Raw genomic sequence first — 25,031 nt, 5'->3', positions numbered from 1 at the left:
CAACTGAATGTTGAGAGATTGTGGAGGGAAATCCAAGGTGGTGGTAAACTGCTACTGTACTTAAATGCACTCTAACTGAATTTGATTTTAGACTTAAGCCTACGAGGTAAGTAGTTTAGGGGTACTCACCTTGTCAAAACTGTTCTGGCAGGTGGCCATGCCTGCTTCCAGGTCAAGCCTCACCCACTGACCCTTCTCAGCCAATCAGTGTTCACTTCCAGGTCAAGTCCCACAAAATGAAAGGAACCTGGGAGTGCATTTGTCCCTTATGCACCCCAAGGAAGCTAGCAGCTAAAATAGTCTGCAAGGAAGGACAGCTTTACCCCACCTCCAGTTTCCCCCCTCTCTCCCAACACATCCCTCCCAACTCCCCACCCCAACCACCCACCTTCTTTGCCAATCAGTGGACTTGTGCTAGAGTTCATGCTAAGGAGTCTCAGTAAGTTTACACTGTCAAGGGCATTCACCAGTATTATCACATATAATTGAGAATTTCACTATGTGCCTTATGGGGCAGTTTCTGCAGGTATGGATTCCAAGTGTTTATAAAATGCTGCCTCCAATGAAACAATATGTCACAAGCTCAACGTTCTATCTATATCATGCAGTGCAACATATTCTGCCACTGCCAAAAAGAAGGTGGATGTGAGGATCACTTGGTAACTTGTCTACCTGGTGCGAAGGTGTCGGACCTCACACATCACATAGATAGGATTTTAGATCGTGCCGGAGAGGAGCCAGCTATCTTGGTATATGTAGGTACTAATGACATAGGGAAGTGCAAGAGGGAGGTTCTGGAAGCCGAATTTGGGATTTTAGGTAGAAAGTTGAAATCCAGAACCTCCAGGGTAATATTCTCAGAAGTGCTCTATGTTCCAAGCGCAGGACCCCAGAGGCAGGCAGAGCTCCAGAGTCTCAATGCGTGGATGAGATAATGGTGCAGGGAAAAGGGATTAAGGTTTGTTAGGAACTGGGCATCATTTTGAGGAAGGGAGACATTTCTGAAAGGATGGGCTCCACCTTAACTAGAGTGGAACCGGGCTGCTGACACTAACCTTTAGAAAGGAGATAGGACAACTTTTAAACTAGATTATAGGGTAAAGTCGACAGACACTCAGAAGTACATAGTTCAGAATGATGCATCTTTAAAGGATAAGAACATAAGACTTGCCATATTGAGTCAGACCAAAGGTCCATCAAGCCCAGGATCCTGTTTCCAACAGAGGCCAATCCAGGTCACAAGTACCTGACAGGATCCCAAGGGGTAGATAGATTCCAAGCTGCTTATCCCAAGAATAAGCAGTGAATTTCTACAACTCTACCTTAATAATGGTTAATGGACCTGGTAAAGGCAGAACTTTACTGACTGGTAAAGGCAGAAGAGATCATATCACCCAAACACTTGCAGATTTACACTGGCTCCCAATAGAACAGAGAATTCAATTTAAAGTACTATGCACAGTTCATAAGCTAATAAACGACGAAAACTCGGACTGACTAAACACAGCATTACGACTACATGTCCCCCAAAGAAACCTCAGATCAGCCAATAAAGCGCTACTAACCATACCCTCAATCAAAACAGCAAAGCTAACCCAAGTTAGAGAGAGAGCACTATCTTTGGCAGGACCATTACTATGGAACACATTACCACTGGAATTAAGACTAATGAAAGAAATAAAACTCTTCAAAAAAGGCTTAAAAACATGGCTCTTCAAAAAAGCATTTCACAGTGAGGTAATGGAATAACACATACACAAAGCAGGAATTCACCAAGAAAAAGCAGTATTGCTTACTTTTGTTATTTTCTCACAATTTAAGTATTAAATTATAAAGACAGTTAATAGTAAATGGTAATCACACCCGTTCCCATTTAGAGTATATTATCGAACTATGTAACCATATAATAATGGCACCCTTTGGATAAATTAGAAACCACATATTTGTGCCTAACTGTAAACCGTTGTGATGGTGCTCCACTATACAACGGTATAGAAAAGTTTTAAATAAATAAATAAAAGACTATCCCAAATAAAACAAATATTGCAAAGAATTATGGCAACAATGAAAGAGAAAGCAGCAAACCTTTTTCCTACGATACGCCTCAGGAATGAAAAAGACTGGAGGTGGCTTGTGTGGCGGCAGCAGCACAGGATCTCCCGCACATGCTCAGAAAGACTTCTCGATCTTTCAGAGCTGAGAGAGCGCACATTTTTTTCTCTCTCGGCACCATCAGATGTCACCCATTTGTGTGGCTGTTTGTTCCTGCTTATTCATGAAGGACAGCGATACCCCAGGGATTGTTAGCTTTATGGATACATACATACCTCATTAGTACAAATATTGCTTTACTTGTCGTATTTCACATTTTCTTTGTGCCCTGACAAGTAGTTACTGTCTTCTTGCAATACTGTCAGTGTGCTGGTGACAAATAACTATTCTTTATAATTATTTGTGAAAGACGTTTTCTCCACTGATACTATTTTGGCTACATTCTGTATTAATGATTTACAGGATATTCAGAGAAATTCTATATCAGCTGAGTACACATAATGTGACAGATCTTATCAAACCTTTGCTGCTAAGTTTATCTATAACAAATCCCAATTATGATAGTCAAATACTGAGCACACAGCTGTAGGCCTTTTAGTACACAAGGCAAGTGAATGTATTTGTTCACCCACCTCCCCCTCCAATCCCCTGTCCTCTTTCCATCTTCCCCCCTCCCCCTCCCCCCAACCTGGATCTTAGGAAGAAAGCTATATTCTTTCCTGGCTTTTCATTCCCTGCCAGCCCATGCTTGTATTCCAGCCTCTAAGGGCCCTGGGTTGCTGCCCATCTTGGCGACCCCCTAGTTACAGTCCTGAGTGAGCATACAGATGCAACCTATGATTCACTTCTATAAATTGGGCATCACCACCCTTTGCAATAACCTGTTCATTTTGCTTTGACCTCACGAAGGGAGCATAGCTCTTAGAAGTTAATTAGATATGTATTAAGTCAGTCCAATAAAAAAGTATAATCTACAGCTTCTTTGACATATCCAAAGGGAGCACACATCTCTATAAGTAATAAAGTCAGGATTTACTCCTGTGCCCATACAACTAACTTACAGGCCGATTCAGTAATGGGTAATAGCGCGTCGAAAACGCGCGTCCAACCCCCCCGAACCTAACAGCGCCTGCAACATCCAAATGCATGTTGATGGCCCTATTAGGTATTCCCGCGCGATTCAGTAAGTAAAATGTGCAGCCAAGCTGCATATTTTACTTTAAGAAATTAGTGCCTACCCAAAGGTAGGCATTAATTTCTGCCAGCGCCGGGAAGTGCACAGAAAAGCAGTAAAAACTGCTTTTCTGTGCACCCTCCGACTTAATATCATGGCGATATTAAGTCGGCGGTCCCGAAAGTTAAAAAAAAGTAAAAAAAAAGAAATTTTTTTTTTAAATAGGCCTTCGGCTCGCGGGTTGAAAACCGGACGCTCAATTTTGCCGGCGTCCGGTTTCCGAACCCGTGGCTGTCAGCGGGCTCGAGAACCGATGCCAGCAAAATTGAGCATCGGCTGTCAAACCCGCTGACAGCCTCCGCTCCTGTCCAAAAAGAGGCGCTAGGGACGCGCTAGTGTCCCTAGCGCCTCTTTTTACCGCCGGCCCTAATTTAAATAAATTAAATTACTGTATCGCGCGCACAGGAGAGTTTTACTGTATCAGCCCGTTATAGAGGTGTACAGGGAACACTTTTTTGGGGGGAGGGGGGAGAGGTTAATTTGTTTTTGTTTTGTACTGGTACAAATTTAGCCCACCTGCTTTGGGTGTTCTGGACTGAATTGTCCAGAGGGGATCCAGTCCCAGGGCAAAGTCTTTACTTAGTCTCATAATAGCCCTGGGGTGTGCATTTTCTGAAAAAGGAGAAGGGCTGAACCTCCAGAGCCCAAGGCTTATAGGAGGAATGTCTCTCTCTTTCTCTGTCAGGTGCATTCACAGTTTGCTGTATTCATAACTCAGACTCCACACCAGTATCAAGCACTCACAGGACACATGCATGGGGAGGAAACTTCTCATTTAATCTTTCAATAACCAAATCCAGATGTGAAAGTGGTCTCAACTCCTGGTCTTCCACATGAGTGCCCCTCAGGTTGGTAGCCACTAGGAAACCTTTCCTTCCGGATGATGGAAACCAGGCTCCAAGTCAGGGGACTCAGACTGCTGATCTCCACTGGTGTTCCAAACAGGATCTCTCATGCAGAAAGGTCCACAAACAGCAAAAGTAATCCTCAGCAACTTCTCCAGGATAGCAGGAATGGTGGGCAAAACTCCTCCCAAACAAAACAAGGAACAGAGAAATTCTATCCAAAAACTCAGCAACCTCTTCCGTACCAAAGCACTGCTGTGACTGTCCTTCCTTGTATTGCAGGTGAGGATTACAGCTGTTTTCATTAACCTCCTCTAGGCAGAGGGGAAAAAAGTCCCCCTGAAGCAAGATACACAGAGATTCTCCAACATCAAAATCTCTCCAGCAATCTTTCAATCTCTTCAGACAACCATTTCCAGACTGGTTGGGTACTAGACAGGGCCTTTTCCCCTCTGCGGGGGCCTAATTTTAGAGACTGAGGGAACTCCAAAACTGCCCAGGCCAAGATGAGGTTGTTGCTACCTCCAGGGGATTGCCCCTGGAGGTCTTCATCGTCGGGTGGCGGTTCTGGGAGAGAAGACCCAACTGGACCTTCACCTATACCAACCACTGTTCCCCACAGGTTGAGCCCTTGGGTACCGGGGCCGGCAGGACGTAGGCGTGGGTCTTCCCAAGCGTGGAATCAGAAGACGAGGACTGAGGCAACGTCGGTTGAATCCAGGGGTTGAGGCAGGTGGCTGACAGAAGATCCAGGAACAGAAAAGAGGTCAGGGCAGGCAGCAATCAGCGGAGTCGGAAGGCCGGACAAGGAGTCAGGACAGGCAGAGATTAAGCAGAGTCGAATACCAGGCAAGGAGTCAGAACCGAGAAACCAATCCAAAGAGTTGAGGAGCAAGGCAGGAACCAGAGACAAGGAACAGGAATGCCGGAACCAGGAATCAGGAACAAGGCAAGGCAGAGTCAGGAACGCTGGGATCAGGAACGCAGACAACTCACATTCTCTGAAGAGCAGGACCTGTTGCTGAGGTGAAGTGGAAGCAGAAAGGCAGGGTTTAAATACCCGTCTAGCTTGACATCATCAGCCTAGGCCGTGGGGAACTTTCCCGCCGCTGGCCCTTTAAATTCTGTGACTCGGCGCACACGCATGTGCCTGGAGAGGTAACCATGAGGTGCTGGAGTCAGATGCATTCAGGGTGCCGCGAGTGCAGGCTGTGGGTGGAGTCAGCAGCAAGGAACAACGACGGAGATAGCTGAGCCGGGCCTTCGACTGGTGCAGGTGAGTGAACCCGGTCGCGATCCTACGTAGCCGGGGATCCTAACAGGCCTCCTTTCACAAAATTAAATCAAAATTCCCACACAATTTTCTTGCTCTGCTTGCTTTTATACAAGCTGAGATGACCAATCCCATAGCTTCACTGAAGGTGCTGGACAGGGATGATCTACTTCCTAAGTCCTAACTCAGGGCTTAAGCTAAAGATCAGGGCCGGTGCTAGTTCTTTTGCTGCCCTGTGCAAACAATTACTGTGCTGCACCCCACCCCCATCCCATCTCCCTCCAGTAATATAAATTTTAAAATCTGACATTCCTCCCTACCCAGGACTACCCCCTTTCCTCTGGAGCCCATGGTCCCAAAAAGCAAAGCGGAAGCCAATCCAATATTGCTGTGTAGCGGAAAAAACAAAGTAGATCGGTGTATCGAAGGACTTTTATTAGAAATTGCCCGACTCCGGCCGAGTTTTTAATGCATATTTAAGAACATAAGAACATAAGAAATTGCCATGCTGGGACAGACCAAGGGTCCATCAAGCCCAGCATCCTGTTTCCAACAGAGGCCAAAAACCAGGCCACAAGAACCTGGCAATTACCCAAACACTAAGAAGAACCCATGCTACTGATGCAATTAATAGCAGTGGCTATTCCCTAAGTATAATTGATTAATAGCCATTAATGGACTTCTCCTCCAAGAACTTATCCAAACCTTTTTTGAACCCAGCTACACTAACTGCACTAACTACCTTCTCTGGCAACCAATTCCAGAGCTTTATTGTGCATTGAGTGAAAAAGAATTTTCTCCGATTAGTCTTAAATGTGTTACTTGCTAACTTCATGGAATGCCCCCTAGTCCTTCTATTATTCGAAAGTGTAAATAACTGAGTCACATCTACTCGTTCAAGACCTCTCATGATCCTAAAGACCTCTATCATATGTATATATATCATTTATGTATGTTATTGCAGTCACTTGTCTATTTAAACTTTGTATGTATATATCATATGTATATATATGTATGTATATATCATATGTATATTCGAAAGTGTAAATAACTGAGTCACATCTACTCATTCAAGACCTCTCATGATCTTAAAGACCTCTATCATATGTATATATATCATTTATGTATGTTATTGCAGTCACTTGTCTATTTAAACTTTCACAAATATTTCTGTGGTTTAATCTAATTCATTTAATTTTTTTGCATATGTTGTTGACTTATGTACACACATTTGGTTTGTTTTATTTAACAAGTATGACGTTGCAATCCACTTTTATATATGTACATACAGTCATGTTCCAAATGTCCTATATATGTGTGTTTTGATTTTAATTTTGATTTTATTCTTAGTAGCCCCTGAGGCAGCTCCTGTGTGAGCGAAACTCGTCCAGAGTCGGGCAATTTCTAATAAAAGTCCTTCGATACACCAATCTCCTTTGTTTTTTCCTCTGGAGCCCATGGCCAGTCAAGGGTAAAGGCCCACCCACACACGCACGCACAATTACAAATTATGCATTTATGATAACAGATTTTATATTAAAAAGAACATTCTGAGTATAGTCTTCTGAAGTAAAAATATTACTTACAACAACCTGTATATTATATTTATATGCATTGTGGAGCCATCCAGAAAACCTTGCAAAAATACCCATATGGTATTAGGCCTATTGTTATGCATTTTGGATGTGGGCTTGACCCTCAGAAAGCCTTGAGTACTCCCATATCAAATCAGCACTAACTGCCAGCACTCAAACAATAATCTTACCCTTGAAAAAGTAACACTGCAAATATAAACCAGCTCCTAAAATACCAATACACCTCTTATTAGGAAAACAGAGCAAGCCAGGCTGCTATACATCCCTAATGCTAGCAGAATACCTCTCCTTGGTTACACATGCAGAACACAAACAGTCTATCACTAAATAAAATGTCCATCACACAATAAAGAGAGACCATAAAGTAGAAATAAAAATTTGCAGGCAAAAACTGTACTGGAAACTGTAACTAGGCACACTCTGTATGTAGTGCAACAACAGAAGCATCACCATTTGTCATAAAACAATAAAATCAAGAAATATAAAACAATCATAATAGTAAAACCATAATAATGAAAATAAATATTTCAAGGCATATAAATTGTTTTTTTTAAATTTCCCAAACACCAGTAAAATATTTCAAAAGAGCACTCATCAAATAACACCCAATAATTAAAACAAATAAGGATAAAAATAAAATATCCCGCTCTTCATACCTGGGAACGTTTGGTTTCCACTCATCTTGAGATTGTTGTGGAATAGTGGGGGAGGGAGGGCACACAAACTTTCTCCTCTCTCTCTCATATATGCACACACACTTTCTCTCTCTCATACATAATCATGCTCACACACTCATGCTTCCTCTCTCAGATGCACACGTTCCTCTCTCCCATGTGCGCAAATACACACACACACGTTCACTCACACACAGAGACAGATGCTCTTTCTTGCTCACACTCTCTCACAATTTCCTTCTGAAACACACGCACACACACTCACAACACATACGTGCTCCTACTCAAACACATGTTCTCTCAAACACGGGGGCTTCACCTTCTTTTCTTCTACTTGCTTCCCCAACAGCCTTGGGCTCACCTCTTCACTTTGGCCTCCATCGGATCGGGATAAGGTGACCTCCATTCCACTTTGGCTGCTGGTGAGATGGGGTCCACTGACAGCCCACAGCCTCTTCTCTGCTTAAGCTACCAGTGGACAGGATAAGGTCTACTGGATAACCCATATCCTCACTACTACTTCAGCTCTTTTCCTCACTTCTCATCTCCTTCCCTCACTACCTCAGCTCTTCCTCTCCTTTCCCCTCACTATCTTGCTCTTTCTCCCACTTTTCATCCCCTTCCCTCCTTCCCTTTAGATATTCCCTTCTCACATTACCTCAGTTCTACCCCCTTCCCTGTCCCTCTAGAGATTCTTCTCCTCCCTTAGTCAGTCACTATCTAAGCTTTTGCCTTCATCCCATCTCCCTTCCTCTATAGGGTCTATCCTCCCCTCTTCTCACCCCTTCCTATGCTTTCCCCACTTTCTTCCTGCTGGCTCCCTATGGCCTTCCCCCACCTTCTCACCCAGTCAATTCCAGCTCCTTAGCCCTCCCCAAGCTCTTCCTCCTCCCACTCTCAAGTGCAGTAGGAGTCACTATAAGAGGCTTGCTAGCTCATATTTAGTTATCAGATTGGGCAGAAGGAACCCAAACCCCTGCCCAATCCAGAGCATCAATTCCAAGATCGTTTCTATTATCGTATTTATTTTATATTAGTTCATAATTATTACTACCATGTTCTTTGTACAACGCTCTGACGTTTTGTTTTGTTTTTACTGTAAACCGACGCGATATCCCCGGATGAACGCCGGTATATAAAAGCCAATAAATAAATAAATAAAACAAATAAATAAATAAATCTCCTGCGTGAGCTGGCAACAGCAGCAGCAGCAGCATTTGAATGACATCATCTCCTGCTGCTGCAGGGCCAGTCTCGCGAGAGGAGCAGCGATCTTGCAGTTCTTCTCACGAGACTGGCCCTGCAGCAGCAGGACATAACATCATTCGAATGCTGCTGCCGCTGCCCTCTGGTGTGGGAGATCTAGGTGTTGATGCATCAGATCGGACAGAGGTGTGGGTTACCTCTACCCAATCCAATAACTAAATCTGAGCTGCCAAGCCTTCTTTAATGGCTCCTATGCCGCAGGGAAGTCTGCCAGCCTTTCCTTTACTTCGGCAGCCTGCGGGGTGGAGTGCACCAAGCGGCCCTGCAGCCTTTGTTCCATTTTGGCTATGGGTGGCCCAGTTGATGCCCCCTCGGAGCCGCCGCCCTGTGCAAATGCACAGTTTGCACAGTGGGTAGTGCCAGCCCTGCTAAAGACATCTAGGTGGTCTCCATGTTAAAATGAAAAAACAAAAAACTTTAGTTTTTTTGTGCCATTTCCAGTCCAAAACAACAAAATAATAGGGATGGGAATTTGGGACAAACGAAATAGGAAATTAGACAAAACGTTTTATTTTGTTTCATTTCATTAAAAAATAAAACAATTGAAAACAAAATTGATCCACCTAGTCTAGGCCCAGGCCTGAAGCCAGGGCCGCGCCTATGGAATAAGCCAAGACCCAAAGCAAGGCCCTGGGCCTAAGCGACAGCATGATGTCAGAGCCTAGGTCGAGGCCGGGGCCTCACCTAGGCATAGACTGCAGCCCGATGCATAACTGTGGCCTAGGCCTGAGCACAACACCGGGGTCTCATCGCAAGCCCAGGTCTAATACCGGGGCCTTGACAGAGACCCCAAAAATGTAAATAAATATATCTGTTCCGGGGATCCAGTGTCACAGTCCAGGCCCAGACCTGACACCTGGACCTCAGTCTGAGCCAAGGCCCAACCCTGGGACCTGACCTGGAGGCTGTGTCCCAATGCCTGGGCCTTGGCCCCGACCCAAGCCTAATGCTAGGACCCAACCCAAAGGCCAGTTCCTAACACATGGGCCACAGATGGGGCCTAGGCCTGATGCCGGGACCCAATCCAGACTGCGGTCTCGATGCCTGGGCCTCAGTCCGGATCCAGGCCTGAAGCCGGGGCCCGATGCCTGGGCCTCGGCCTCGGCCAGGGCTTGGGCCCAGGTCTGACGCCATGACTTGGTCCAAAGACCCAGTCCCAATACCGGGGCTTTGGCCTGGACCTATCAAAATGGTGCCTTCTGCTGGGATGAATACACTGGAGTTAATAAACTCTGGCACAACACAAGCAGACAGTGTCATTTGGCTTTCAAGTGCTGAAGAAAGAAAAAAAAAAGCAGAGAAGCTCCTAGGCCTGGTCTCCAAGGCCTCGGCCTGACCCTGGGCCAAGGTACAGGCATCAAGACCCGACCTCTAAGCTGAGGCCCCAGCATCAGGACCCAGCTACTGGGTCAGGTCATGGCATTGGACCTGGGTCCAGGCCAAGGCTCCAGTGTTGGGACCCAGCCTCTGGGACCATCCTGATGTTTAGACCCAGGCTGAAGCCTCATTCTTACATAGGCATAGGTCACAGTAGGTCTCTGCCATCTCGGCCTAAGCTGTACGCAAGGCTATGACTTTGGCATTGGATCCCCTCAACCCGGACCGGGTAAGTGGAGGCAGGCGAAGATTATGGCCCCTGCATTTTCTCAGATGGGCAGGATAGTTGGGGGGTTTGGAAGGCCCTGTTTCTTTTTTTTTTCCCCATTTTGGGGGGGAGGGGGTGTTTAAATATTTATTTAATTTTTTAATGAAATAAAATAAACATTTGACAAAACAAAATTTGTGGAAAACAAAATAAAAAATAAAATGAAAATATTTCTTCTTCCCATCCCTACAAAATAATACATTGCGTTGTTTGTTTCCAAATGACAGCACATCCCTATTAATTTATAAGTAGGGTTTGCAATTTTAGATTTTAACTGATTAACACCCCCCCCCCCCCCCCCCCCCCGGATGCAGACTGAACACAGATGGGGTCTTAAAAGAAATTATTGTCTCTCTGGAGCTGGAACCTCAGGCTAGCTCGCACACAGTCTCTTACTCCCAAGATCTGGATTCTTTTTGGATGAAGGGAACGGTTTCCCTTTCAGAGGCTGGAGTGCTAAGGGTGACTTGTTAATCTTTTAACACCTTCACTGTCTGTGCTATACGTGCCAGTGAACAACACTGGAGACTTTTATATTAGTGTCCAAAAAAATAAGTCTTTACTGATTTACAATTTAGTCCTCAGCATCACCATGATGTTTTAATTACAGTCTTTTCCCCTCAATCTGTGCATGGATCTCTAATACCAGGGGCCAAGGAAACATCCATCCTCCAAGGCTGGGTCAAATGGAGTTCTAAGGTGGACAGGGTATCCTTTTGTTGGACAAGAAAAGCCCTCCAACACTGGTAAAATGATAAAACCCAGTCTCTGCACAGAGAGACACAGTCCTCTCTCTCCTCAGGGGTGAAGACTCCAGATGGGTGTCCTCAAAGGCATCACATTTCTTACTCACAGTTAGTATTTCTTCTCTTATCTCACTCTCTCAGACAAATCCCTGTTGAGAGGGATGCTCTCAGGAACACACAGATATCAGGGTCCCTGGCTCCAGGCAGGAAAGGGGGCAAAAACTCTTCTTCTTGGGCAGCCAACAAAAATCTCGTTGTCTCCAGCTCAGATCCAAATGCCAGAAGACATGTAGTGGGTCACCGCCATTCATCTGCTTCCTGGGCAGGTCACAGTGGGGCAGATTTTCCATTCACAGGGCCCCCAAGGAGAGGTTTCCCCAAGACCTCTCCCCAAGCAAATACTCTAGGGTCTCATAGTCTTCTTACAAAAAAGGTAAAAATGCCTAAAACAACCCAGGACAACCACTCTGCACCTAAGGACTGGGCTGCAGGAGAGGAATCCCCAACCTAACTCAAAGGTCCCAGACTAGATGGAGCCTCAACCTCCAGAAAGGCCCAAAACTCTTAATTCAGAGGAAAAACTCTCCAACCTCTTCCAAAACTCCAAATCTATATTGCCCACCCCCCCCAAGCTGTCAGTAGAGAGCTGCTTGTAAACCCTAAGAAGGAGATGGCCATTCCAGACCCTTAAAGGGAGGGATCCTCCCCTCATTATTCTAATTGCAATATCCCTAGTTCAAGATCACCACCCAGAGCACTACTGGGTGCCGGAAGGGGCCATTACACCAATAAATCCTGATAAACCACTCCTGATGTTAAAAAATAAAATAAGTATTTATTAGATAAACACTAGAAAAACACAACTTCCCCTGGCACTCTTGCACCTTCTTTGTCTACCCTGGAACCTCTACTTTACAGTTGTTCTTGTTCTCCACACTAACGATTCCTCAGCTTAGCTGCACAAATGGATGTTTTGATGCAACTGGAAAAAGCATCCGCCTGCGCTGTGAAAATACTGATTTTTTGTACACCCAAAGAACCTCTAATTGCCTGGCAAATAAACACCTACATTTATAATTTAGACACCTAAAATCAGAAGCCCTAATTATAGGCTTCAGAGAGCAACCCTGTAGGATAAAGTTCAAACTCACCTCTCAGGGTTCACCACCTCCTCTCGAAAGTAGCTCACTTGAAACCTAGAAATAGGAAATAAGAGAAGGAAAAAATCATCTCCAAGAACAGGGAATATTATACTGAGTGGAATGGACCTTGCTTCTCTTCAGGGATATTAAGCGGCTACCTACCAGCCTGAATATGCAAACATCCCTGGATAAAAAGCCACAGACAGTCTGTCCAGAGCCACCGTACTACTGTCAAAAGCACCCTGGAAATTCTCAGTGTGACCTACAGAGTATAGAAGAGAGGAGGTGAATCTGCTAAGCATTTTCCATTGTTGAAAAGAGCAATTCAGAAGTTATACAGTAGGCTTTAATGATCTGCATGGTGGCTATGAAACATTTTTAACTCATAATGTCTGATAGGATTGATACACATCTAATTTTGAGTTGAACTACAAATCAATTTGCATGGAAGTGACAAAATCTAATTATTACAGAAAATTATTATTATAACAAATGGGCAGAAAACCAACAAATCTACTTGAAAGAGGTTGTTTTATTTTTAATAGCTGAATATGATTTATTAAATTTGTAACCTATCATTAAAATCATCCATTGTACCTGAAGACTGGAGGGTGGCCAATGTAATCCCAATATTTAAAAAAAGCTCCAGGGGTGATCCGGGTAACTATAGACCAGTGAGCCTGACTTCAGAGCCGGGAAAAATAGTGGAAACTATTCTCAAGATCAAAATCGTAGAGCATATAGAAAGACATGGTTTAATGGAACACAGTCAACATGGATTTACCAAAGGGAAGTCTTGCCTAACAAATCTGCTTCATTTTTTTGAAGGGGTTAATAAGCATGTGGATAAAGATGAACCGGTATATGTAGTGTATTTGGATTTTCAGACGGCATTTGACAAAGTCCCTCATGAGAGGCTTCGAAGAAAACTAAAAAGTCATGGGATAGGAGGCGATGTCCTTTCGTGGATTACAAACTGGTTAAAAGACAGGAAACAGAGAGTAGGATTAAATGGTCAATTTTCTCAGCGGAAAAGGGTAAACAGTGGAGTGCCTCAGGGATCTGTATTTGGCCCGGTGCTTTTCAATATATATATAAATGATCTGGAAAGGAATACGATGAGTGAGGTTATCAAATTTGCGGATGATACAAAATTATTCAGAGTAGTTAAATCACAAGCAGATTGTGATACATTACAGGAGGACCTTGCAAGACTGGAAGATTGGGCATTCAAATGACAGATGAAATTTAATGTGGACAAGGGCAAGGTGTTGCATATAGGGAAAAATAACCCTTGCTGTAGTTACACGATGTTAGGTTCCATATTAGGAGCTACCACCCAGGAAAAAGATCTAGGCATCATAGCGGATAATACTTTAAAATCGTCAGCTCAGTGTGCTGCAGCAGTCAAAAAAGCAAACAGAATGTTAGGAATTATTAGGAAGGGAATGGTTAATAAAACGGAAAATGTCATAATGCCTCTATATCGCCCCATGGTGAGACCGCACCTGGAATACTGTGTACAATTCTGGTCACCGCATCTCAAAAAAGATATAGTTGTGATGGAGAAGGTACAGAGAAGGGCAACCAAAATGATAAAGGGGATGGAACAACTCCCCTATGAGGAAAGGCTGAAGAGGTTAGGACTGTTCAGCTTGGAGAAGAGATGGCTGAGGGGGGATATGATAGAGGTCTTTAAGATCATAAGCGGTCTTGAACGGGTAGATGTGAAACGGTTATTTACACTTTCGAATAATAGAAGGACTAGGGGTATTCCATGAAGTTAGCAAGTAGCACATTTAAGACTAATCGGAGAAAATTCTTTTTCACTCAACGCACAATAAAGCTCTGGAATTCGTTGCCAGAGGATGTGGTTAGTGCAGTTAGTGTAGCTGGGTTCAAAACAAGATTTGGATAAGTTCTTGGAGGAGAAGTCCATTAACGGCTATTAATCAAATTTACTTAGGGAATAGCCACTGCTATTAATTGCATCAGTGGCATGGGATCTTCTTAGTGTTTGGGTAATTGCCAGGTTCTTGTGGCCTGGTTTGGCCTCTGTTGGAAACAGGATGCTGGGCTTGATGGAACCCTTGGTCTGACCCAGCATGGCAATTTCTTATGTTCTTATGTTGCCATGTGTTTGAGATGTCTCTTTTAAAGGCAAGGACCTTGCCGACTTCAGATTTTTAAAAGGACAATTTTCAAAAGCTTTTTCCCCTGGCAAATACTGATTTATTCAGGTAAAAGGGCTGTCTGAAAATGGCTCACCCTTAACCCGAATTACAGTGCGTGCTCTTTTAACCGAGTTAAGGGAAGGTATTCCCAGGGGCATGCTTTTGGATGGGATAAGGAAATAGCATGCACATTGCATTTTCAAATGTACACGTGCTATTTTTTCCAGCCAAATTTAGCCTGCATATATGGCAAGCGGAAAGTCCATAAGCTAAATTGCACCCACGGCAGTTTTTCAAAGGGAAAGTTTGGGTAGACTTTCCCTTTGAAAATTTGTACAAAGTATCCGTAGACTGTACGTAGGTGGGCTATTTTGAAAACTCCCACTTTAAAGACCTAGGATCTTATTCGCTAAAGCTTTTCTCCAATTCTGTATCAAGGGGAAAAAAATCTCAGTGATTCAGGCCTTTATAGCGGAATGTGCTCAAGTTCGCTGCCTGATCTAGGGTGCAAGTCTGGCTTAACATCAGTTTAATGGTCCAGGAGCTAGAGTAATAGGCTGGCAACTAGGAGACCAGGCTTGAAATCTGGCTTTCCTCACTGATTCTTTTTATGACCTTGGGCAAGTCGCTATTTCCTCAGGTGCTCATTTAGACTCTAAGGTCTTTGGGGGAAGGGGCTCATTGTACTTATATGAAATTTGCTATACAGCACCCTGGTTTAGGGTATGTGATACAGTGACCTTAGATGTCTGGTCCACCTTAAATCCCACAGTGGGAGAAAGCTCCGTGGGTGGGACCCTGTGCGGCAGGGAGAGTCCTGAGGGCAGGACCAGCTGGGGCTGGATAAGTTTGTGAGCCCAGCTGGGATCAGGAGGCCCCCTATGTCTCCTGAAGAGGCAGGTCCCATAAATCTATTCTGACCTAACCTGAAGGAATGGGAAGTGTACTCCAAAGGTAGGCAGTCATTCTTATTATTGTTGTTGTTGAAGTGTGGTTAATCGCTAATAAAGTGAAAGTGTAAGAAGAAAGCTGAAGTCAGAGTGGTTTCTGACTCCAGAGAGTGAAGCTTTGCTCAGCCATCCTCACAGGGTGGTATTCAAAATGCCTAACTAAATACATAAAATGAAATTCAACATACAGTGCCTTTCAAAAGTCTTCACACCTTTGTATATTTATTCACATTTTGCTATCTACAAACTACAAATCAAAATGCACGAAAGTATGGGTTTCTTTCACTGATCTACACTACGTAGTCTACACTTTCATCATAAAAGAACAACTATAGAAATATTCCAAAAATAAGAATAAAAAACAAAATGTTTTGATTGCATGTGTCTTCACGCCCTTTGACTCAATGCTTGCAGCAATAATAGCTATGAGTCATTTAAGATAAATGTCTACCAATTTCCACAGTAGGATGGTGCAGTTTTTCCCACTCTTCTTGGCAGAAGAGCTCAAGATCTTTCAAGTTGGCTAGGGATTGTCTATGGACTGCAGGTCTGATCTTTGACTGGGTACTTAAAGACATTCACTTTCTTCTTGCTGAGTCACTCCATTGTTGATTTCACTGTGTGCTTAGAATCATTGTCCTGCTGAAAAGTGCATCTTCTCCGGAGTCCAGTCTATGGCAGATGAACAGGTTTTCCTCCAGGATCTGCCAGTACTTTCTGCCATGTGCCATCCATCTTCCAGAACTCCCTGTCCCCGCTGCTACAAGCCAATCCCAAAACAAAATGCTGCCACCACCGTGCATTATCCTAGGGATGTAGCAGGGTGATGTGCTATGTTTGTTTAATACCACACATATCACTTAACATTGAGACAAAGTCTCACTTCGGTCTCCTTGTACCACAAAACCTTCTCTTTGTAAACACTATGCAGCACATCAAATGGCTTTTCTTCAACAGTGGTTTCCCTTCTTGCCACCCTCCCATATAAACCATGTTTATGAAGTGAAATTGTTAAACAGAAAACATTTTCCCCAGTCTCAGTCAGAGACCTCAGTAATTCTTTTAAAGTAATCTTAGGCCATTAATATAAATTAATATAAAATGGTGTTTCCTATACACCATTTTATATTATACTGCTCTCTCTCTTTAAGAAGGACATTTGCTTAGATAAGTTTCTTCTGAAATTCTTATGGAAGGGATTAAAAACTAAATTCTGACATTAAAATGCTTAAAAAAAAGAATAGGCGCAAAGTGGGTTAGACATCCCAAATTTAAAGTTATATACTGAAGCTACTAGATTTATGGTACTTCATGATATATTAATTGCAGTTTAGAATTAGCTAGGTCTCTTCCAGTATCCCCGAGTTATGTGCTGCCTGCTAAGAGTCATAAGTTGTCTTGAGGACAGACATGGAAACAGATTATTAAAGTCACCCCAAACTCAGTCCAATCAATGAAAACATTAAACAATTTAAACCACTGAGTATGGGTTGTATTCTTTTTTATATACACTTTCCCTATACTACTACTAACCCTTGTCTCTCTATATTAATACACAATACCTCAAAAGACAAGGTCTCAATTTTTGCTCACTAAATGCAACAGTACTTATTTAATTCTTATAATTCTTTTTTTTATTAATTTATCAATTTCCTCGACCATATAAATACCATATTGAACAATAATCATCAAATATTTTAAAACTACCAACCCTTCATTCATCCCGATTCATACTGCACAACAATTACACACACCCCAACCCTGTAAACCTTAAACATATAAGATCTATATTACAAATCTATCCTATTAAATGAACAGTTCAATTTCTCAAACTGTATTTTCTCATTGCTGTCATTAATCAAAACGTGCTCTAAACCCTAGAGCCATTTAAGCATTTATTGCCATCATGTCTGCACTTGCATAAACTCATTGTCATTTCTGAAGTTCTCTCTGTTCGTACTGCGTATATCAGCAATACCCTGCTTTTTTGTTGATTATACATCCAGGTCCATTTCTTTTTCCTGTGCAGGAATTGTACTTCTTTTGTAGATATCACATTAATTCTCATCGAAACATTTATCCTTGTCAAACCATACCCAATGCCATGGCGTTTCGGCGGCTCTTTGCCACCTGCATCAGGGGACAGTTCAAAAACGGGCTCACAATAGTCCCAATGAATCCAAATTTCAAAGTGCCTCTCAGTCACGCATTCAGTTCAGTCTTATGAACGCAAGTTCATAAGAGAGCAGCATTGAATGCAACTGGATTTCAATGGAAACGTATTCTTATTCTTAATTACTTTTGGAGTATTTCTATAATTCTTTCACAATGAAAGTGTAGAGCATGTTCTATAGATCAGTGAAACAAATTCCTACTTTAATGTATTTTGATTTGTATTTTTAGACAGCAGAATGTGAAAAATGTATTTTGGGTCTGAAGACTTTTGCAAGGCACTGCAATCCCAAGTACTATATTTCTCAACTGGTAATCTCTGCTCTGAAGAAACTAAAAATAAACTCACGTGGATAATAATTTGCCTGTCATCCCTGCAAAGAACTGTTTCTAATACCAGTGTGCCAGGGATGGGAGACAGCTGCCAAATGGACCCAGTTGAAAAGTAAAGAGAAATCTTCTGTTTCCTTCTTCTTAACAGGTCGATACAGTAAAGTGTGCTCCGTCGGAGCGCACTGTCAGCCTGCTCTGGACGCGTGTTTTCCCTTACCCCTTATTGAGTAAGGGGAGGAAAACACGCGGCCCACCCGCAGCACCTAATAGCGCCCTCAACATGCAAATGCATGTTGATGGCCCTATTAGGTATGCGCGCGGGATCCAGTAAGTAAAATGTGCAGCCAAGCCGCACATTTTACTCTAAGAAATTAGCGCCGACCCAAAGGTCGGCGCTAATTTCTTCCGGCGCCAGGAAAGTGCACAGAAAATCATGGTGATATTAAGTCGGAGGTCCCCAAAAGTAAAAAAAAGTAAAAAAATAAAAAAATAAAAATTTGAATTCGGCCCGCGGCTGTCGGGCCGAAAACCGGACGCTCAATTTTGCCGGCGTCCGGTTTCCGAGCCTGTGGCTGTCAGCGGGCTCGAGAACCGACGCCGGCAAAATTGAGCGTCGGCTGTCAAACCTGCTGACAGCCGCCGCTCCAGGCCAAAAGGAGGCGCTAGGGACGCGCTAGTGTCCCTAGCGCCTCCTTTTCCTTGTTTGCACCGCGTCACCTCATTTGCATACTGGATCGCTCGCACCGGCGAAGGGCCGGTGCGTTCGTCCGCTCTCCCGTGGTTTTACAGTATCGATCCTTGTCGGAGGGGAGGGACAAGGGTGTGGTGAGGGAGAAGGGGGGAGAAGGGAGGGGAAAGATGCACCAGCAGTAAGAATGCACACTCTTCTCTTGCTTACAGGGAATACACAGACCTTACTAGAGAGGATTTGCTTTCAGACCTTAAGAACTGGCACGATGCATTTCAGATCACAGATCCGCACACTCACCTTCTTTCAAAAGTATCATTCCTGGCACAATAATAAGTGCCAGAGCAGTAAGTTTGATGACAGAGAGGAAAGTCTGCAGCTTTGCACTCCAGCTGACACTCCAGGAATTCAGAGCTGTGACCGTACCTGCAGAATGAAAACCATGAATCAAGAGTAGATCATTGTCCCTAAAAATCTACTTCATTTTCCGCAATTAGCTTTTCCATTATGTTTGGGATTTTTTTTCAGTATTGTAGTTTGATAAATTCAGGATGAGGTTAAAGTCTAATTGCTCCAAATCGGGAAAAGAATATAAAACCGCAAAACAAAAGACCCTCAGTTTTTCCTTAACCCAGAGACATATTGTAGATTTCATAATAAGCTTCTCATGGCCATCATTTTCAACCTTTGACTGAGAGTGAGAGACATGATCATGGATTCTGTTCCTCATACATCATTGGACCAATACATCTCCTAATTATTCTGGATGACCTTCATCCAAACTAGCCGTCGTTAAATCTGCTCCATCCTGTAAGAAAAGTCTCCTTAGAGTTTTAAGTAATTTCATCCTTAATCAAGCAAATATTTTTCAACCAATATTATGCACTATGCCTCCAAATACAAAATAGCTGACCCTTCTAGGAATTACTGCAGCCTGAAGCCCTTTTTTTGTTTAAGTACAGGTTAATCCAAACTAGGAGGGCAATATCCAAAGCCATTTATGGTCAGATAAGTCACAGGTTATTCATCGAAATAGTAAATTTTGAGCCAGATATGTCATTGTCTGGCTATAATTTAGCCGGATAAAAATGAGACATACTGTGGGTGTTCCAGGGCAAAGTTATTCCGGCTAAGGACCTGATTTACTAAGACTTTTCTACCTTGATGACTCAGACCCTAACTTAGCTAAATTTCAGTTATATTCAGTTAAGTTAGCCACATAACTAAATCTGCTTCAAAGCAGTTCTAAAGTTATCTGGCCTTGTGTGGCTGGATAACTTGCCAAAGGATATCCAGTTAAGTGGTGACTCTATTATAAAAAAAACAAACAAACCCCCCCCCCCCCCCAATTCCCAATTTTCATGGCCCAATACCCACTCCCATCACGACCATTAATCATTGACCCCACTTCTGCCAAAGCCCGCCCATAACTCTTCAACACAAAGAGAAACCTAGTGGTTAGAGCAGAGGACTATAAACCAAGGATCCAAGGGTTCAAATACCATTGCCGCTCCTTCAGATACAAACTTAAATTGTGTGTTCGCTGGGGATAGGGAAATACCTACAGTATCTGAATGTAATCTGCTGTGAAGTGCCAAAAAGCAGAATATAAATCAAACACATAAATTATCAGATTTGTGGGCTATTCCACCCTCCCTATTCCCCCTGCCTCCCTGGAGAAAATAATCCCGGTTCCTGGGCCCCCCCCCCATCCCCCACCTACCCACACTACTCACCCCATTTTAATTGCAGGCCCAGGCAGGGCCGGCGCGTCCATTAGGCGAACTTCGGCGGTCGCCTAGGGATAGGCCCTGCTTGCGGCACCACGTGGCTGCTCTTTGGCGCCCCCTACGGTTCGGTGCCCTGACAAGCACACAGTCTGCGCCGAAACAGGTAGGGAGGGCGCGACCGGGGAGGGGGCGCAACCAGGGGGGGGGGGGGGTTGGCGGCAGTGCAAGGGTCGCCTAAGGCGCCCAATACCCTTGCACCGGCCCTGGGCCTAGGTTTACTGAATGATGTGATCCCTGGCATATCCATCACAGCTATGGGCAGACATGCTGGAAGCATAAGTTATCAGTGTAATTGCTCAAAGATACTCAGTGGGATATCCCTGAGCCATGAATATTCAGTGGGATGTTTATCCCACTGAATTTCCAGGGCAAGCTATTCAGCTAACTTGTCCACTAACTGACTTACTGAATATTTGCCTCCAAGTGACTTTGGATTGTTATTTTCTTTGTCCCAAAACTTTGTTTTAGGATCACCTCAGTTTTGTTGCATTTCCCAGCTGCGGCAGGCCCGCAGCTGGCGCCCACTTACCTCTGTTTCCCGGGCCCTGGACCTGACCCATCCTCTCTGGCAGTGGTAGGCAGCCGCCTATGCAATCATGCTCCGAATGTGCTCCCAGGTCTCTCCGACGCTGCTGCGGTCTCCTCCGGTCCCGATTGGGTCTCCCCATGTGCAGTGCGGGGAGAGGCCGCCACTTCCCAGTATTCAGCCTGACTGCCTTAGGCATGCATGCCTTCCCTGGCTTTAAAGGGGCCCTGATGGGAAAGCCTCCCATGGCCCCGGATGATGACGTCAACCAGCTTCCTTATATAAGGCGGGCCCTGCCACCTAGACTTCGCCTTGGCAACAGGTCTCTATGCTTCCTGCCGTGTGCTTTGTTGCTGCTTGTTCCAGTTCCTATTTCAGTACCTTTTCCTGCTCCAGTACCTGTTCCAGCTTCCTGTTTCTTCAACCCTTCAGATGGATCTCCTTGGCTTTTGACCCTTGTTCAAAAACCTGACCTTGTCTCCAGCCACCTGCCCTTACTTCTGCTTGAACCGGACCTTGTCTTCAGCTGCCTGCCCTGACTTCTGCTTGAACCTGAACTCGTATTCAGCTGCCTGCCTAGACCCTTGCTTGGACATGGCCTTGTCTTAGGCTTCTGCCTATCTTACAGTCCGGACTTAACCTCATCCCTAATCGCTTTGCCTGCTTCAGTCTGTCCGGACTTGTCTTCAGGTCTGCCTGACTTGCAATCCAGACCTAACCTAGTCTTCAACCGTAATGCCTTTCCTCCAGTCTGTCTGGACTTTGTATCCAGCCTCTCTCTTCAAATGTTGCGTCTCCGCTGCTTCTTGGTATCCTACCTTGGACATTCTCTCTGGGTTCAACCATGCGGAAGCCCCCCTAAGTCCAGTTGGCCCCGGTACCCAAGGGTTCAACCTGCGGGGAACGAGGGCTGGTATTGGTGAAACTCCAGTCGGCCTCCGCTTCCCATTTGGCCTCGCCTCCCAATGGTGGGGACCCGAGGGGGTTTCCCTCACGGGTGGCGCCAACACTACCTCGGGCCAAGGGTCCACCTCCACAACAGTTTTGTCTCTTTCTAGAATTTTATCTGAAACTGAATTTAGTTTTTCACTTCATATAGTTATCACCTTCTCTCTTATTGATTCATTTTTAGGACTGACACCAGTATTTATTTATTTGATTTATATTCTGCCTTTCAGACACTTCCAAAGCAGATTACATTCAGGTACTACAGATGTTTCCTGGTTCTCAGAATGCTCATAATCTTTTGTACCTGAGGCAATGAAGGATGAAGTGACTTGACTGAGGTCACAAGAAGCAGCAGTAGGATCTGGTTTGCAGCCCACTGCTCTAACCACGACTAGGCTACTCCTTCACTCCATCTATATTAGCTCCAAGTAGCATTCTTTCAGAGGCTGATTAGAGATAATTAACTTAAAAATCGATACTGCTTATAAACTAACCCCATAATTTAGTCTAATACAAATTGAATAAATTTGCAGAACACAAAGATACAAACTACTATAGAAGAAAGATAAAACAAAACCTAAGGTTTAACATGCTTTTCTCTTACTGCTATCTATTGATCTGCAAAGACAATGTTACCCTCTGTCAAAGAGGGCGGCTTTGAACACTGGTTACTTTGGAGATCATGGCCCACTAGAAGTCCATGACATTCTTGACAGGATATTGCAGTGGTTTGCTGTTGTATTCTGCAACCCATGGTATTTGGTCTTCCCTGGTGGTTAGAGATGTGCATTCATTTGAAAAAAATGGGTAAAATGCAACGAATGAGTCAGTTTTTCTTTCATTCATGGACGCCCAAAATTAATGTAGGGGTTCCATATTGAGTCTGATTCAAGATGTTGGCACCTGGAATTCCACCTACATGATCTGACTGGGGAGAGAGAGATAGGTGTGGCTTGCTCCTGGGACATCATTACTGGCTAGTGATGAAGCAGCTGATAGAAATGGTGAAGTCCTTCAGGAATGCCACAGAGGATAAAAGTTCTAGAAGTGCCCTTGCTGGGCAAGATCATCTCTATAGTAAATATTCTGGAGGAAAAAGTACCAGGGTTTCCTTGAGCAAGAGAGAATGCAAGCAGTGGTGTTGCAGTTTATGGACTCTTTGCAGCAGCAGGTGCATGAAAGACTGAAACCTCTGACACAAAAAAAATACATACATGCTTGCCACATTTTGTGATCCAAGGGTGAAAAGAAGTCTCGCCCTCTATCTCAGTGGTTCTCAACCCTGTCCTGGGGACCTCCCCAGCCAGTCAGGTTTTCAAGATATCCACAATGAATATGCATGAGAGAACATTTGCATGCACAGCCTCCATAACATGCAAATTTTCTCTCATGCATATTCATTGTTGATATCCTGAAAACCCGACTGGCTGGGGGGGTCCCCAGGACAGGGTTGAGAACCACTGCTCTATCTACTGGTAGGTAGTGTGTATGAACAGGAGCAACAGAGGCAGAAGATGCAGCACAGGAAAGAGTGGCCATCCCAGAGAATAGTGCAGGCATGAGCAGCACCCTGTCAGATAGTACCTCCTCCCACCCCTCAATACACCAAAGCCATGCTGCCTGCACATTACTACCTCTCCTGATACAGGTCCATAGATAGAGCAGCTGACAAGAGAGATCCTCAGCCCATCCCAGCAAATGATTACCCAATCAGAAACTTGGTGGCGTGGATTACAAACAGGTTGATGGATAGAAGACAGCGTATGATGGTGAATGGAACCTGCTCTGAAGAGATAACAGTATTAAGCGGAGTGCCACAGGGATCGGTGTTGGGACCGGTCCTGTTCAATATCTTTGTGAGAAACATTGCGGAAGGGATAGAAGGTAAATTTGTCTATTTGCAGATGCTACTAAGATCTGCAACAGAGTAGACATGCCAGAAGGAGTAGAGAGAATGAGACGTGATTGAAAGAAGCTTGAATGGTGGGAGAAGATATGGCAGCTGAAATTCAATGCCAAGAAGTGCAGAGTCATGCATCTGGGGTGTGGTAATCTGAAAGAGCTGTATGTGATGGGGGTGAAGGGCTGTTGTGCATGGAACAAGAGAGACCTTGGGGTGATAGTGTCTAGCGATCTGAAGACGGTGAAGCAATGGGACAAGGCGATAGCGAAAGCCAGAAGAATGCTGGGCTACATTGAGAGAGGAATAACCAGTAAGAAACATTAGGTGATAATCCCATTGTACAGGTCCTTGGTGAGGCCTCACCTGGAGTACTGTGTTCAGTTCTGGAGACTGTATCTCAAAAGGGACAGAGACAGGATGGAGGTGGTCCAGAGAAGGGCGACCAAAATGGTGGTGGGTCTCCATCAAATGACCTATGATGAGAAATTGAAGGTCCTAAATATGTATACCCTGGAGGAGAGGAGGTGGAGGGGAGATATGATACAAACCTTCAGATACCTGAAAGATTTTAATGATGTACAATGACAAACCTTTTCCGTTGGAAATAAATCAGTAGAAGTAGGGGTTACAAAACGAAACTCCAGGGAGGATGACTCAGAACCAATGTCAGGAAATATTTCTTCATGGAGAGAGTGGTGGATGCCTGGAATGCCCTTCCGGAGGAGGTGGTGAAGACAAAAACAGTAAAAGATTTCAAAGGGACATGGGATAAACACTGTGGATCCCTTAAGGCTAAAAGATGTGAATAAAGAAAAGAGTGCATAGGGGTAACTTGCTGATGTGGCAGTTACTACCCTTAACTGATAAGCCTTTATGCTGTTGATGCGACTCCATCAATGCTCTCTGCTTCAATGGCAGGGGGAACATAGGAAAAGGAGAATTAGATTCAGACAGCAATCAACCAGGACATTGAATTGCACAGTATGGGAAAACAAATAAGCCTGGAAGTAACTTGCTGATATGGCAGTTACTACCCTTAGCCAATAAGTCTTTATGCTGTTGATGCAACTCCAAC

The 25,031-nt window shown here is 44.1% G+C and overlaps 1 protein-coding gene across 1 annotated transcript in view; it reads right to left on the bottom strand.

The window, feature by feature from the left end:
- The window catches only part of LOC115089385 (cystine/glutamate transporter-like), a 103,003-nt gene that overhangs the window by 48,260 nt on the left and 29,712 nt on the right, over nucleotides 1-25,031 (bottom strand). Inside the window, exons 5-7 of the mRNA XM_029597478.1 lie at nucleotides 19,090-19,215; nucleotides 12,635-12,734; nucleotides 12,482-12,526 (exon numbers count right to left, since the gene is read on the bottom strand). Of these exons, the coding sequence (XP_029453338.1) occupies nucleotides 12,482-12,526; nucleotides 12,635-12,734; nucleotides 19,090-19,215 (271 nt within the window). The remainder of the gene's footprint in view (nucleotides 1-12,481; nucleotides 12,527-12,634; nucleotides 12,735-19,089; nucleotides 19,216-25,031) is intronic.

The sequence above is a fragment of the Rhinatrema bivittatum genome, chromosome 4 (assembly GCF_901001135.1).
Source record: "Rhinatrema bivittatum chromosome 4, aRhiBiv1.1, whole genome shotgun sequence".
Classification (NCBI taxonomy): Eukaryota; Metazoa; Chordata; class Amphibia; order Gymnophiona; family Rhinatrematidae; genus Rhinatrema; species Rhinatrema bivittatum.
Note: the sequence above shows the minus strand (reverse complement) of the source record. Positions and strands in the feature narration are given on the sequence as shown.